The following is a 16,497-nucleotide window of genomic DNA, read 5'->3' as shown; positions in this document are numbered from 1 at the left end:
TCTAGTAACGCAAATATATAATTTTAAGCTTTTCTACAAGTGACCCCAATGTGGGTTTAGAAGTGTAAGACTTTGTGAAGGCAGTGAAGGCCTAGACAGCATGAGAGAGAAGGTGTCAGCAGTTCTTTGAGGGGTCAGTAAAGTTTTCATGGCACATCTGACACTGGTAAAGGAACAGTTGTGTAGACACTGTCAGATGGGATGCGTTGCAGTTCTACTGGCCAAGCTGAAGTTACTCACATTCTCAGGAATGAGCTTTGCGTCACAATTATGTATACCACTGTGATGTTGACTCTTCACTGGTGTTGATCCTTCCTCTACTCTAGTGTTTGATAATCTTGGTCTTTGTGTAAATGAGATTGAAGTGTTATTACTTGTTGATTTTTCTGTAGATACATTTTAATCAGATCCTACTGAGTCTGAGAACCTAGGTTTCAGAAACATTGTTCACTAGGAGCTTGGCCCTAAAAGTTGCAAGGCACCATTATTAGTTGAAAGGAAGCCTTATGATGTTGTTAGTGTCTTCCTGAAGTCAGCCACATTCTGATGAAAAATAACCTTTCTAGTGCAGAAGCTGTTTAATTCTTACTAACTGCCTTAGTTGTTTGGGTCGGTAAAACATGTGAGTTAGTTGGATTAGGTCAGCCATGCTTAGGAATGAGTTCTATGTAAAAACTGAAGGGAATGTGTTCCCTTCCTCTTAAACTTTTAGAGCATTTAGTTCCTTTCTGATTTTTAGTCTGTTTGACCCCCTGTTAATGTATTAGTAAGTGAAACTGTTCAAATTATACCACTGCCTATTGATGTACCTAATGAACTGAAACTTTTCAAATTATATTGTCTCTGCTGTTCTGTCAACTTTTGAGAGAGGGCGGTTGCTCAGATGTGCAGTAGAAAGTCATGCTTTTTTTTTCTTACTCATCTACTTTTTGGGTTTTGAAGGCTAAGGCTGTGGCCAAAAGACAGAGTATTTACCTTAAAATTGGTGTATGTGGCAGGTGGTGGCAGCGCATGTCTTTAATCCCAGCTCTCAGGAAGCAGAAGTAGGTGGATTTCTGTGAGTTTGAGGCCAGCCAGGGCTACACAGAGAGAAACACTATCACAAAAAACATACACACATATACATACATACACACATGTATATATACACACAGGTTTCATTGATAGATTCGTTCATATTTCCTCCCTGAGTCTCAATCTTTAAATTTTAATTTTTTTTACTTTTATCTGTACCAGTGTTCTGCCTCTGTGTGTTCGTGTGTGTGTGTGTGTGAGAGAGAGAGAGAGAGAGAGAGAGAGAGAGAGAGAGAGACAGAGAGACAGAGAGACAGAGAGACAGAGAGACAGAGACAGAGAATGAGGATGAATCCAAGCATGCTTTGTTCCTGAAAAGGTCAGAAGAGGGTATCAGATCCCCTGAAACTGGAGTTAAAGGTGGTTATCTACTGCCATGTAGGTTCTTGGAACCAAATTTAGGTCCTCTGCAAAGAACTAGTGAACTACAGAGCCATCTCTCCATCTCCATAGTCCTTTCTGAACTAGCCTTTCTTCTTGACATTTAAAACTTTATTCCACATACAGATGCTTTTGACTTTGAAGTGGCAGTATCACTTCTGGAAGATGGTGTTTATGTACATACCACTGCTGACGTCTTTAGGTGTTAGCATCAGGGCAGAGGAGGCAGAAATTAACCCAACACTCCCTATAAAATAGTTTTAAGGAAATTCAGCAAGTGGTGGTTATAGTTACTTGCTTGCATTCTTCTATGTGAGAGTTTGTGATTAGAGAGTTGCTTTCCAACTTGGAGTGACATACAGACATGTAGGTGAAATTTTTATTCTTTCATGGTAGACAATGAGCTTTACACACACACATACCTGTTTAATTGTGCCTATGTTAAGATTTCTGTTGCTGTAAAGACTGAGAGAGGAAGTCCTATAGGCTGCGGGAGCACTATGAAGGGATAAGGAACTTGGAACTTAGAGTTGAGGTTGACCAGTGGAAGTTTCCAGAAGGAGATGGCTCTTATCCCAAGGAAAGATAGAAATCAGAATATGGTAGGTGAGAGAGAACATGACAAATTTGGAGAACCAGAACAGATACAGATAGCTGATCGTATGGAGCATGGCTAGGTGATCTTAGTTGGCAAAGTAATGGAAATGGCGGACTCCTCCAGGGGTTGTATGTATAATACGAAGGTGAAAATTTCTGGCAGTAAAGACTTAAGACCATTATAGATTCTTTACCTTGGAACGTTTCCCCTGCCAACAGAGGGATGTTTGTGGTTAGGTTGGGTAAATTTTTCTAGATTTATTTTGAAATTTAGAGGCCAAACTTTGCCTTGAGGTGCCACCAACAATGTCAAAACCTTTGCTTTTGCCTTTGTGGCTGTTATATTTTTATCCCTTTCATATTAAGAATGGAGTTGATATCTGCTGGGTGGTGGTGATGCACACCTTTAATCCCAGCACTTGGGAGGTTAAGTTCGAGAGCTAGTTCCAGGAAAACTAGGGCTACACAGAGACACCCTGTCTCGAAAAACTGGGATTGGGAGGTGGAGTAGAGAAGTATGTAACTTTTTCCTTTATACAGTTTCCCTTTATACCCTGACGTGGTGTTTTGTCATTAGGAATACCTGTCATAACACTCCATGATATTATCGAATTAGGTATTGCTCTGAATTATTATTGTTGTTGCTATTATTAATTATTGTGAGGCTGGGTCTCATTATATACCTTTAAACGTCCTGAAACTCATTATGTAGACCAGACTGGCCTGGAATTCACAGAAAACTGCCTGCCTGCTGAGTACTAAGATTAAAGGCATGTACCACCATGCCCAGCCTGCTCTGAATGATTTTAGATTCTAAGTCCTCTGTGGAAAGAATTGTGGTTAGTCCTGCCTATTTTAAGTGTATGGAGTAGGCATGGGGGTTTGTCTACATAAATAGTAGTTTGTTCCATAGGAGGAAGATCTAGCAGCTTCTGTTTGATGGGATGAGAATTCCTAATTCCAGAATTGTACTGTTAGAGACTGACCCAGCTAGAGACCTTTGCCTCTCTTCACCTCAGCTGGTATTTGCTTCCTGAAGGGAAGCTTTATCATGAAATAGTCCTTACTGTTTTCTGAGGGAACCCTTTGCCACTGCTAAACAGAGATACCCATATCAAAATGAAGCAAACACCCAATGTCTCCATGCAGTGGGATACAGTTTCCCAGTTAGCTGAGAGCTCAAGATTGCTTCCTTTAGTTTCTTTGTTCTGATTAAAGGTACACAAGTTCAACATCCTTAATCTGAAAACTTTAAGTTCTGAAATACTTCTGGTGCCTGGCATTTTGAATAGGGGATAGTTATTTTCCTAGTATTTATGTTTGAATTACTTTATTTTATAGATAGCAATTCACAGCAACTTTAATTTTAAAATAACAAATTCAATTTTATAAAGCAGTAAGCATTTTTTGAGTTTTTAGTTTTATGTGTATAAGCATTTTCTGTGTATATATATATGTGTGTGTGTACCCATTGCCCACTGAGGTTAGTTAGAGAGTGTCTGATCCTCTGAAAGTACACAAATGGTTATGATCCACTATGTGGATTGTAGGAGCTGAACCTGAGTTCTCTGCAAGAGCAGCAGGTACTCTTCTTAACTCCGTAATCTCTCTTAACTTCAATAAGCTATTTTATCAAGCTTACGTGTTCAGGTTGTGAGTAGTGTAGGTGCATGTGTGTTACATTTTAGAGGATGACCGGAACCCTAAACTTGCTCTTTGTACTGAAATCAATGGACTAAAGGCCAACAAACATGTTGATCTAAGCGCTCTGTCCAGCACATTCTAGAATGGTCAGTAACTGCATCTGAGCTAACTGACCCGTTTTGTTTCAGTTTTTGCGATAGGGTTTTGTTGTGTAGTTGTGGCTGTCCTGAAACTTATTCTGCCTTCTTATCTCCCAAGTGCTGAGATCAGAAGTGTGCCTAGCCTGACAGACCTTTCTTCACTGAGGCATTTTGTTCCTACGGGGGGGGGGGGGGGGGGGGGAGGAATTGATTTTTAGGGTAGTTTAGCAAAGGCAGAATGAAAGGATTCATGGTGTGTGGTGGCATTGTGTCTTAAAGCGGATGTTCCTGTGCCTGTGTAACTTCCTCAAAGTCATGGGTGTTTTGCCTGCATATTTATGTGTACCTCATGAATATGTGAGAAACTAGAATTACAGACAGTTGTGAGCCACCATGTAGGTGCTGGGATTTGAACCTGGGTCTTTTAGAGGAACAGCAACTGCTCTTTTAACTATTGAGCCATCTCTCCAAACCCTCATCTTATGTTTTGGAGATTGGAAAATGGCCCAAGTAAATTGCTTGCTGTGTATGCGCAAGGCCCTCGACCTCAGTTTGATTCCCAGAGTTCATGTAAAAAGCCAGCCGTGGTAGTACGCTTTATTATCTTAAAACTGAGGAGATAGAGACAGAAAAATTGCTGAAGTTTGCAGAACTAAATCTAACCAGCCTAGCTAAATCAGTGATGAGTTCCAGATTCAGTCAGAGAACCTGTCTCAAAAACCACAATGTTGCAGGCTGAAGAGATGGCTAAGCTGTTAAGAGCACTTGCTGCTCTTGCAGAGGATCCTGGTTGGTTTCCAGCTCCCATATGACGATTGAAAGCCATCTGTATAACTCCAGTTCTAGAAGATCTGATGCCCTCTTCTGGCTTCTGTGGGCAGCCATGGTGCCCAGATATATATGTGCATGTATGTATATGCATACACACATGTGTATATGTATATATGTCTGTACATATATGCATCAAAGCGCCCTACATTTAACAAATAAAACAATTAAAAAAATTTAAAGCCCATTTTACTTTCTTTTTTATTTCAGTTGTTTCTTTTTTATTTCAGTGTTGCTTCAACACTAAATATTTATAGACTTTCATTAAGGTTTCTTGATGTATACTCACATGAGCATCTGTTTATTTAGGCTGGACGTAAAGAAAGAAGTGACGCACTCAACTCTGCAATAGATAAAATGACCAAGAAGACAAGGGACTTGCGTAGGCAGGTAAGCTTTTTTTTTTCCTAAGTGTTAATTTTATTTCAGAAGTTCTCAGCTTTAGTTTTGATTAAAATTCTAATATATTTTTAATTAAGGGAAAGGGTAAGTCTTCTGAAAAGTGACTTTTCTGTTGTGTTGCTAATAAGCTTATTAATGTCTAAAAAATCTCAGAGGGATGTTGACTGTGCTGTTCCCTCTGGGGTGGACTGAATAAGCCAGGTCTCCAGTGCGAAAAGGATGCATGGGCAGGAAAACCAATTACAGATGGCTTGGGACCTGGGAAAATAACCTCAGAAGATTTTGTTGTGTTGACTTCCATACTCTAGATTCCAGTTTCTCACGTGCCCACCCATTCTGTTTCTGTATTGTCAGTTTGTTCCCACTGGTGGAAATGTCTTTTTAGCTCAAGTACAGTAATGTTGGAGATACTAAATTTTCCATGTTAGTAAATTTAAAAATCTGTTCCTTTAATGATATATAATCTCATTAATATTTTGAAATTAAATTTTGTGTTAAAAGTTTTAGAAAAAGTTAGAGTTGACTTTATAAATATGTAGTATAATGTATTAAGACAAGTTGTGGTGAGAATTTGAACAGTTTTCAGGAATTAGTAGAGACATTTTATTATCCATATCAGATATAAAACAAAACTAAAAATTGATATGCCTTTGGTGAACCAAGTGTCAACAATAATTAGAAAGATAACATTTAAAATTTATAGTCCATAACTCTATAGTATAGATAAACCAGGCAGTGCTCTTTTTCCTTTTTTTTTAATTTAATTTTAACTAATTAGACTAATTACATATATTCCAAAGCTATGTACTAGTTCAATCCAGAGCATTGCTATAATTCCATTTACTTTTGTAAGTTCCAAGGAAAGAAAGAGGTACTGTCTGGAAAACTGAAGTTCTGCTGCTGAAGTGCTGTGTGTGGTGTGAGCTGTGGGCTCTGAGGTCCTTTTTGTAGGCTGCTTTACTGCACTGCTTACATGGGGACTAGGCTGTATGCGTTCTGCCTGTCTTTCGTAGATGTATTATATCACAGTTCAACTTCTTAGTAGAAATAAAATCAAATTTATACAATTTATTACTAGCTTCGCAAAGCTGTCATGGACCACGTGTCAGATTCTTTCCTGGAGACCAACGTCCCTCTTTTAGTCCTGATTGAAGCTGCAAAGAATGGAAATGAGAAAGAAGTTAGGGAGTATGCTCAAGTTTTCCGTGAACATGCCAACAAATTGATTGAGGTAAGTGTGTTAGTGATCTGAGTAACATAGGTAACTTAGCGAGTTACCAGTTTTAATCACATGATTGAATTAACTATAAGTTTTCAGGGACTCACCTAATACACGTTTATAAACAGTTTTTCATTTATCACTGGGTCTCTATTATCTTTGTCAGCTTACACTGATTCCGTGGATAGCTTTTGTCCTAGAAGCTTTTAACGCTAGCACTTACTGGTAATGCAGCTAAAGTGAGACCGTGATCGTCAGGCAGATAGTGGCAGCAGCTGTGATCTGGTGCTCTCTGAGAAGTGTCACCTGGGCTTCCACCCCAGCAGGTTAACTAGTTCTCACTTTCTATGTCCTGGCTATATAAAGAGGTTACTAATGATACCATGTTCTGAGGACCAAAAATGATAGATATGCTAGGTGTTTCACCTTACACTCAAGGTGGATGTGACTCCGTCCAGTTTTAAGCGTAAACAAGCCCCAAATCAGCTACACTAGAAATGTGTGTGGAAATGGTTGGTTTGTAAAATAATTAGAAAAGGTGAATTACCACTTAATTTCAAGACAAGTTTCTTCATTTGTTAAATAAATTTATATTAATTAATTATTAGTATAGTGTAGAAATGAGATGCACACTAAGCTTAGCATTAGTACAGAAACTAATAATTGATAAATATTCCATAGACCCATTGGTAAGTGATCATTATTTAAAAGCAGAATGTAAAATGTGATTTATAGTGGCACAAACCAAGTTAACACTATAAAAATACTCCAAAGAGCTGGGCCATGTGTCGGAGCCCGTTTGGGTCCAACACAAACTTCCTAACTTGGCTGGAACGGAGTCGCGAGGAATAATCAGACACAGCTTACACCGTCATCTTGGGAAAGGCCATCATCCCCGTTTATTGTCCCAACATCTTATATATCCATCCCAAATGAGCGGGAACATACAAAGGCTGTTGCCTAGGCAACCAGGTGCCTGGACTTTAGTCACATCTGCATCTAGCATAGGTACTGAATTAGCATCTCTATAAGATAACCTTCAAATTGCATAAGGAAAGAAACCCCAAACATCCTGACCAGTTTCAGTCAACACCTCTTCTCAGGTAATTCACACTTTAACAAAGGAAGCTAGGAGCAAGGCATCCTGGCTTTTGTTAAGGGCAGACAGCTTGTCTGCAGAGCTATGTATCAGCTCAAACCGGGGCAATGGCTTTTGTGGCATATCAGAATATGCGCCCACAGCCATGGTGGCGCACGCCTTTAATCCCAGCACTCTGGAGGCAGAGACAGGCAGATTTCTTGAGTTTGTGGCCTGCCTGTTCTACACAGCAAATTCCAGGTTAGCTAGGGCCACACAGAGAAACCCTGTCATTAATCAATGATCACATTAAACACCTTACTAATTTTACACCTCATTTTCTTTGACTATTGACTTAAGTGTTTTTGAAGAAAATTATGTACAGAATGCATAGGTCAGCCTGTTATTCAAGTTAATGGTTCTGACATTTGGAGCTAAAATTGGAGAGTTTCATTTGTATCTCCATTACGCATAATCTGGCTCACAGCAGTCATGTGACAGTATGAGACGTAATTTCCAAGTGGACAGAAATTGTGTTCCGGAAACTAGTCTCTTATAGGTAGCCTACTTATTAAAAAGTTCCTCTGAGTGGAGTATTAGTACCTGAAGAGAGGGCAGCTCTTATCTGTACCCGAATGGAAGGCCCTTTATTCTTCCAGTTCCATCATCCTCAGGCTCTCCCACCAGCAAAGCATAATTGATATTTGAAGAACACATATGGTACAAAGCACTGTGTACTTTCTTTCTATAATTCTTTTTGCGTGGAAAATGAGGCTTGAAGAATTGGGAAACAGTAACTGGGCTGGGCATAGTGGTGCAGGCCTTTAATCCCAGCACTTGGGGGCAGAGAAGGCAGATCTCTGAGCTCGAGGCCAGCCTGGTCTACAGAGTAAGTTTCAGAATCCCTGTCAGTACAACCCTTTCTTGAAAAAACAAAACAAGGTTGCAGGGAGAGAGGGAGAATATGAATCCATCACAGACTGGACTTGAGAGTCTCTGGAAACTTTTTTCCAGACTTAAACATTTCATTTCATTCTGAACATAGTCTTCAGGGATGTGATGTTCCTCAGCACAGCTCAGTTCTAACCCTTCTCTCACCTCTTTCCCACTGCATGCCCTTCCCCCATTACCTTCTCTTACATCTTCCCTGTCTGTTTAAATGACACAGGATTTTCATTACTTGAGGCATAACCCCAGGCTATGTAGTGCCATTCTGCAAACAGTTATTATTATATTTATGATAATTGAGACAGTAAGATATATAATTACTATGTCCATGAAAAGGAAATTAATTTTTAAAGAGTTAGAAGCCTTAAATTCCTAACTCAAGGCAGAACTTTTTTTCTATGACAAGACTTCTCCTCCCCCTACAACCTTTGTATTATAATGACATACCTTGAGCTAATCAGAGACTTGTTTTTTAGCAAAGGTAAAATGCTTCAGTGTGTTTTATTAATCCCTTGATTTGATTTCTTTTCATTAGTTGCCTTCCAGCTGAACTAAATGTCTACAGGCCAACTTTGATGTAAAGGCCTGCTTTCCCTTGTTGGTTCAACAGAATTAAGAACAGTGTGTAAAATATATACATGATTGGTTATATATTCATATAATTGGAAAGGAGAAGGTCGGGTAACCACTAAGGATATTTGCAGGTGTGTTTTGAAAGAGTGATCTTTCTGAAATGCTGCAAAAGAGTTCTGACACTAACTGCCATGAATTAGTGTAAACCTACAGGGAAGGGTCCTAGGCCCCAGCGAGATCAGGCTCCAAGATATTAGTTAGCACTCTGACCAGCTTGCCTCAAATCCTAGGCATTTTCATAGCTTATTCTGGCTTGACAATTGACTAGAACAACATGTACATATAACATTTTATTTGAAAGATAAAACTTTTACTAGTCAGGACCAGCCAAATTAAGAGACACATAGTTTGGAGCTTGGGAAAAATTTTTGTTCTCCAAATGGATGGAATTGGGGCATTCCACCCTCCTATAACAGTGGTAGATATACCAACCTAATAACTCCTGTGAGTTTCTATAGCCAGAAATTTTGTTCAAGTTTCATTATGTATGCCTGGTTGTTGGATCTCAGTCTGACTCTCACTTTTCTCTAGGCCAAGCTGGCCTCAAAAGCTCCAATTATTTAATCAGATGGTTGGTTCCCTATCCCACATCACCTTATTAGCATAAACTATCAGTTCTGGTGTGGGTAACTGAGGTACTACTTTTAAAGTTGAAGAATATTTGTATTTCATGATGAATCAAAAATAAAACCAGACCAATTACATAATGCACAGTACTATGTACTTGGGTGTACTGTGAAGGTGTGTCACATACATGCTTTTTAGTAGGTATCCTGAGTACACAGTCTGCCTAGTCTACTCTGTGTACATACAGGAAAAGATTAAGGCTGCTGAGTTTGTTTCTACGTAGGTTCATTTTACGATCCTCACTCACCTATTTTCTCACTACTTCTCTTACCTGGTACAGTTGGCTTTGAGCTTTGCTTTTCTTTGGAGTTTCTGCCTTTAACAGTCAGATTTACGGTTCTCTTCTGGGATCAAGTGGATTATTTTGTGTTTACTTCTTATAAAATCAGAGGTTTTTATTCAGCCGTATAAATCCCTTTCTGTGTAGCTTTTTAAAGCATCATGTATGTTGTATGCTGAGCACTTGAGAGGCAGAGTCTAGGAATTCAAGGTCAGCCTGTTCTGTGTAGTGAGTTCCAGGCTATTTTGGGGGTACATAGTGAGACTCTTTGTTATCCGTGCCCCCCCCCCCCCCCCCCCGCACCTAAAAATCATGTAGACCTTCTGGGACTCCTTCAGCCTTTCAGTCAGAGAAAACTCACTGTCGTCAAAGACAGTATATGCTACTTGTGGAGTTTCCTCTCTGCCTGTTACAAGAGGAAAGCTGTCATCCACTCTACCCCGTCCATGTTCTTGCTGTTCACACCTGTGAGTTGAGGTTACTTTCAGTATAAAATACATGCTTTAATACGTAGTTTGAAAACAATGACATTGGTTTGTTTCATTTATTATATATTCAAATGGTAACAGCTTTAGATAAAATGTATTTCACCTTTTTATTTTTTTAAATCACTACTGAAAATTTCACAAGTCTCTGCTGTCCAGTGCTAGATGGTTTCCAGACTTTTTGGGGAGCTCTCTCTATCACAGCTTTTCCCTGAGTATCCTCCATTCAAGTGCAGCTCTCGGTGAACACCTGCTCCAGGGACGGTAAACATGGTAAGACAGCAGCCAAGGCTTTCACCGTTCTGGAGACTGGCTCACCATTATATCACTGGATGATTTTTGGCCTTTGGGTGATGGCTATGTGCTGAGATTCTCATTTAGCTTACAGTCAGCTAGAGCTCCTAGGTTTTCCCTACAGAGGGACCTGCTCCTTAGTGACATCAGGTCCACCTGTCTGTGAGTGCAAGTGGGTATTTGGCTCTGTGTGTAGTTTTGATACTGTCAGTGTAAACTTAGATCTGGTCTAAGCTTGTGTCAGAATTGCTGCTGCCGTTGTTCTTTATATTATCAACTTTCCAAATGTGTGTCATTTCTTCTATCTCTTCTACTTTGTGTATATATATAATTTCTCCTTTCATCTAATCTGATGTTTTTTAATATGTTGTCTGAGATAAAGCATAAGATAGAACCTTTCAACTTAACCATTGGAAATCTCCTGATCGAACAGGTCTCAAGTATAATTGGACTTTTGGCCAGTCAAGAATCCTTTTATTTTTGTCTTGCTAAGACATCTAGATAGGATGTCCCTTTCAGTATTGAGCATGAGATAATTATAAAGTCTGTCCTAGCAGTTTCTCTGTGAATATATGCACTCTATATTCTTCCTAGAGCAGATTTCCCTACTGTCCTGTCCAGCTTTTCATGTCATTCAAAGTCAGTTTGAGAAACAGATTTGCAAGTATTGTTTAATTTCTGTGATCATGTCTATAGTGTAACAATCATGTGTTGGATTTCTGCAGCAGCTCCTAACGGGTATTTAGCTTGCACTTTGATTCCTGTCTAGCTTGTTTTCCAAGAAGAAAGCCAGTCCCATATGATCCTTAAATCAGATCATGTCATTTGCTTCAGGACTTTTCTCATCTACCTTTGCCATGGCTTCTAGAGACAGATGCGATACAGTCTGAAACTGTATTAGCCATAACTCATGAAGTGTCCTGTCTCATTTCCAGCTGCCTTTAGTCCTACCGGACTATAGGTCTCCTTCTCCAGGCCTGAGTGTACTCTCTACCCAAAAGTCACCTCCACAGAAAGACTTCGCTAGATCCCCTAAGCTTTGTACTTTATAGCCTTCCTTATTATCTGAAATTAGTGGATTTACTTAATTTTCTTATTTATCTAGCCCTGCCCACTCTAATATAATGTTGTTTTGAAGTAGAATGATGCCTAGTACATACTAGGTTCCTAATAGCTATTAGACAAGCGAACTTTCTCTATCTCCTTGTTAATAGGTGTTTTGCAGGTGCTCTTTCTGTATTCAACCAGCATCTAGACTCTGATTCAGTTGTGTGTAGATGGTAGACAAACAGAGCTTTGTATTATGAATTGTTCTAAAGTCATCTTTATACAGGTACCAGGTATCATGCACATTGTGTGTGTGCGTGTATGTGTGCGTATGTTTGGGTTTGTGCGTACACAGAGGTCTTGGGTCCCTTGGTTACATATGTTTCAGGATGCCTGGCTTATCAGTTGACCCTAAGCCTGATCCTTATGATCATGCAGTTAGCACTGATCCATCTCTCTAGTCTGAATCAGATTTTGGGGGACGTGAGATTGAGAAAAATCTGGAGATTAAAAAAAATTGAAAAAGACAGAGTCGAACAGTGTTTTGTTTATTCTGTTTAGCTAGAATTAAGCTTTCAAACACCTAAGCAGATATTTTTATATAGATTGGAAGAGTAAAATAAATAAATAAATACACACACACACACACACACACACACACACATACATACATATACATATATGAGCCCGGGCGGTGGTGGCGCACGCCTTTAATCCCAGCACTCGGGAGGCAGAGGCAGGCGGATCTCTGTGAGTTCGAGGCCAGCGAAAATCCCAATATATATGAGAGTAAAAAAGATTATGTTAGCAAACATTTGTGGACTTCCTCAGCTAGGCATGGTGGTGGTTCACACCTTTAATCCCAGCATTTGGGATACAGAGAGGCAGAAGGATCTCTGTTCAAGTCCAGCCTGGTCTGCACAGTGAGTTCCAGGACAGCGAGGGTTACACAAACCCTGTCTGAAACAACAAAACAAGCAAACAAACAAAATGTAGATGTAGCACTAACAGGAATCCTTACCCATGTGGATATTATCTTCAACATATAAGATCATCTCTATATACAAGCCATCTCTCCAGCACCGTTAATGGTGTCTTTATGTTAGTCTTTGATTAAAAGTACACTAAGGTGGGAATTTATTTGCTGTCAGAAATATTAACCTTTTTGTCACGAATGCAGCATCTCTGTGCCCTTTTTGATGACTTCCTTCCTAGTCCACCTTTGTTTCCTCTTCAGCTGTGCGCATCCTAAGAGCTAAGGAGCAGTCAGTAGTTTTTACTTTTCTTAGTCTCTTTTCAAATTTATAATTTATGAGAGTAAAACAAGAAAGATGTGTTTTAGTATTCTTGTCTCTTCAGCTAGTGCATTAAACTATACTTATGATGGTGAATTGCTCCTCTCAGGTTGCATCTCATTTGCTGCGTTGTGAATTAAGAATTACAAAGTAAATAGAGCTCTTTTACTATTGGGTTCCCTCTCTCCCAGTTTTCTCATTGTTAGAATGTCATAGGGTATAGCTGTATTAGCTTGAAATGTGTATTTTTGACCCAATGAAAAAATGAATGCTCTGCATTAATATTTGATTTTTGTTGTGAATTCATATGTGTTAATATGGAGCAAAGTGTCCTTGAAAGCTCTGTGAATCATTTGTTTTAAACATTGATCTTATATGAATTGTGAATTTTCTCAGTGCTTCTATATGAAACTCTAGCAAATAACAATTGAAGTTTTCATCTTCTCTAATTGTTGGAATTGCATGAAAGAAGTGAGGTGTCCGAAGAGAATTCTGACCCTGGATTCTAGAGGAATTCTTAGTGGTTTGTGCTTAGCCTTATATTTTCCAGGAGCTGTAAGTTCTGGTGAAATTGGGGTGTCTTACTTATTCCTGGGCAGTCTTTCCTTTCTTCAAACTTACCACCTTGTCAAGTTAACAAAGCAACCCCCCCTTCCTCCCTCTTCCTTCCTTCTCCTGTCTGTTTACTTTGTGTAGGAGAGTGATGCCTTTCTTTTACCAGTTGGGGACGTTAGATCAAACTCAAGTCATCTGGGCAGGCAGCAGACACCTCCACCCATCTTAACTACCCCAGAAACTCTCTATTCTGTTTGGTTTGGTTTGGTTTTTGTTTCTGGGTTTTGTTTTGTTTTTGTTTTTGTTTTTTTTTTTTTTTTTTTTTTGAGACATGGGTTTTTTTTTTTTTTTTGGAGACATGGTTTCTCTGAAGCTTTGGTTCCTGTCCTGGAACTAACTCTTGTAGTTCGAGGCTGGCCTCGAACTCAGAAAGATCTGCCTGCCTCTGTCTCCTGAGTGCTGGGATTAAAAGCCTATGTCACCACTGCCCGGGTCAGAAACTCTATTCTTAAGGTGCTTCAGTATTTTTCTTTTCTCTTGGAGAGTGGAAGGAATGGCTGAGGGACACTCTGCCCAACCTTGGCTATGTTTCATTTCAGATAATAGGCCTGTGAGGCATGGTTGATCAGACCTTCAATCCCAGTACTTAGAGGTAGAGGTAGGCAGATGTCTGTTTCAGGCTAGGTCAGTCTACATAGTAAGTTCCAGGCCAACCAAAAATGTATAGTAAGACCCAAAGAATGTAGGGACTCCCATCGTTCTCATTGAGAGATGCTTAGACAAAACTCATACGTTCCAGGATAGGAGTGTGAGAATTAGAATTATTAATCAAAAGGAAAAGAGAAATAAGAGACAAACAGAGAACAGCATTGGGAAGGACATTCAGTGAATACTGAATTCACTGTGTTTATTCTTCCACACGCTTATATACTTTACTCCAAAGGGGGAGCCGGGAGGCAACAGACTTCATTAAGATGAAATAAGGAATAGACTTGAGTTCTCCGACCTTTGGTCCAGGTGGAACAGACCCACCACTGCACTCAAAATACTAATTAACTACATCCTAGGTCAGCATCTCTTGTTTGTAACCACACCTGTTGTCAACAACTTTGAGAGAGCAAAAATAAGCTCAAACTCTCTGACCTCCAGTCCATGAGAACAGGCTAACAGCTCTGTGGGCCCTCACAGGGAGATGGGACTAGTAATATCCCATGTTTAATGCGGCACCTTCTCTAGGTTTGCTGGTAGATTAGAAGTAGGGAACTTTAAAAATAATTTGTCATTTTAGTAAATTCACTGTTATAAATACTGGTTTGTATTTGTTACTAGTGATGCTTTTTTATGCTCTTATTCTCCCTAAAAGTAGATTAGCATGACTTATTTTGAACAAAACTATATATGATGAAGTTATATGTGGAAAGCTAGGACCAAGTAAAGAGTAGCAGGCACTATAATTGTCTTGCAAGAGTTTGGATTTCTTACTGAACTACTGGGGTTGGGGTGTTAAACAACCATGTAGGCTGAGAAATTCATGTTGATTCCCCCCCACATACACACCCCCCGGGACGTAAGTCTTTCCTAAGACTTATTTCAGAAAGAATCCTTTTGTGAGATTTGTATATGAGGCATCTAATGATTGATCTTCAACATCTTACTAATAAATATAGGACAGTTGCTATTCTTTAATGGCAAGGTCATATGATGTGAGGAGCTATCCAGGGTGTGCCTTGAAATGAAATGAAAGAATTGAGAGCACTGATTACCAGTACTGATAGGTGGATTCGTTTGTGCCATTAGTTTTCCCTTTCTTTTTTTAACCCCCATTCATTCTCTCTTAATTCTTAACCCTGTTCATCTGCTCTATTCTCTATTATTAACTTTTTTGATTACATTCTGTATTTTCCTCTTTTGATGCCACATACTCGCTGTTTTATTAGTAGAACCTGCCTCGGTCTTCCTGTCGGGGCTAAATGCTCCCATGCATCTTGTTTGTGTTTTTTTATTCAGATTTCGGATTCTCATAAGATCCCCCTGATACATACCACTACTATACTGGGGATTGAACCCAGGACCTCACACTTACTAGGTAAACACTCTACCACAGAGTGACCCCTCCCCCCCCCAAAAACATACCCTTTGTTTTTACTCTTATTTATTTATTTATTTATTTATTTATTTATTTATTGTTTTTTCGAGACAGGGTTTCTTCTTTGGAGCCTGACCTGGAACTAGCTCTGTAGACCAGGCTGGTCTCGAACTCACAGAGATCCGCCTGCCTCTGCCTCCCGAGTGCTGGGATTAAAGGCGGTGCGCTACCATCGCCCGGCTTTGCTTTTACTTTTTAAAGGTTTGTAAAATGGGGCTGGAGAGATGGCTCAGCTCGTGGATACTAGCTGTAAACAAAGGGCATTGAGTTTATAGTTCATGATCCTAGAGAGACTAAGTAATGAGGTGAACCCAGAGAAAAACATATATAGACTCACCTGGAAATTGGAAACAGACAAGATTACCTGGCAGAATTGGGAGCTTGGCAGGTGGCAGGTAGAAGGAAGGGGAGAAGGGGAGGGTTGAGAAGAACTTGAGGGAATGGGATAGTCGAGATGGAGGAAGGACAGATATGAGAGCAAGGAAAGATATCTTGATTGAGGGAGCTATTATGGGGTTAGCAAGAAACCTCGCTCTAGAAAAATTCCCAGAAATCCACAAGGATGACCCCAGCTAAGACCCTAAGCAATAGAGAGGGTGCCTGAACTGGCCTTGCCCTGTAGTCAGACTGATGATTATCTTAAATATCACCATAGAACCTTTGTTCAACAATAGATGGAGGCAGGGCGGTGGTGGCGCACGCCTTTAATCCCAGCACTCGGGAGGCAGAGGCCGGCGGATCTCTGTGAGTTCGAGGCCAGCCTGGTCTACAAAGGGAGTTCCAGGACAGGCTCCAAAGCTACAGAGAAACCCTGTCTCGGAAAA

The 16,497-nt window shown here is 39.8% G+C and overlaps 1 protein-coding gene across 1 annotated transcript in view; it reads left to right on the top strand.

Moving 5' to 3' along the window:
- The window catches only part of Ctnna1 (catenin alpha 1), a 125,664-nt gene that overhangs the window by 86,830 nt on the left and 22,337 nt on the right, over positions 1 to 16,497 (top strand). Inside the window, exons 8-9 of the mRNA XM_050135028.1 lie at positions 4,974 to 5,054; positions 6,145 to 6,297. Of these exons, the coding sequence (XP_049990985.1) occupies positions 4,974 to 5,054; positions 6,145 to 6,297 (234 nt within the window). The remainder of the gene's footprint in view (positions 1 to 4,973; positions 5,055 to 6,144; positions 6,298 to 16,497) is intronic.

The sequence above is a fragment of the Alexandromys fortis genome, unplaced genomic scaffold, assembly GCF_014885135.2.
Source record: "Alexandromys fortis isolate MF-2015 unplaced genomic scaffold, M_Fortis_MF-2015_v1.1 scaffold_25, whole genome shotgun sequence".
NCBI lineage: Eukaryota > Metazoa > Chordata > Mammalia > Rodentia > Cricetidae > Alexandromys > Alexandromys fortis.
Note: the sequence above shows the minus strand (reverse complement) of the source record. Positions and strands in the feature narration are given on the sequence as shown.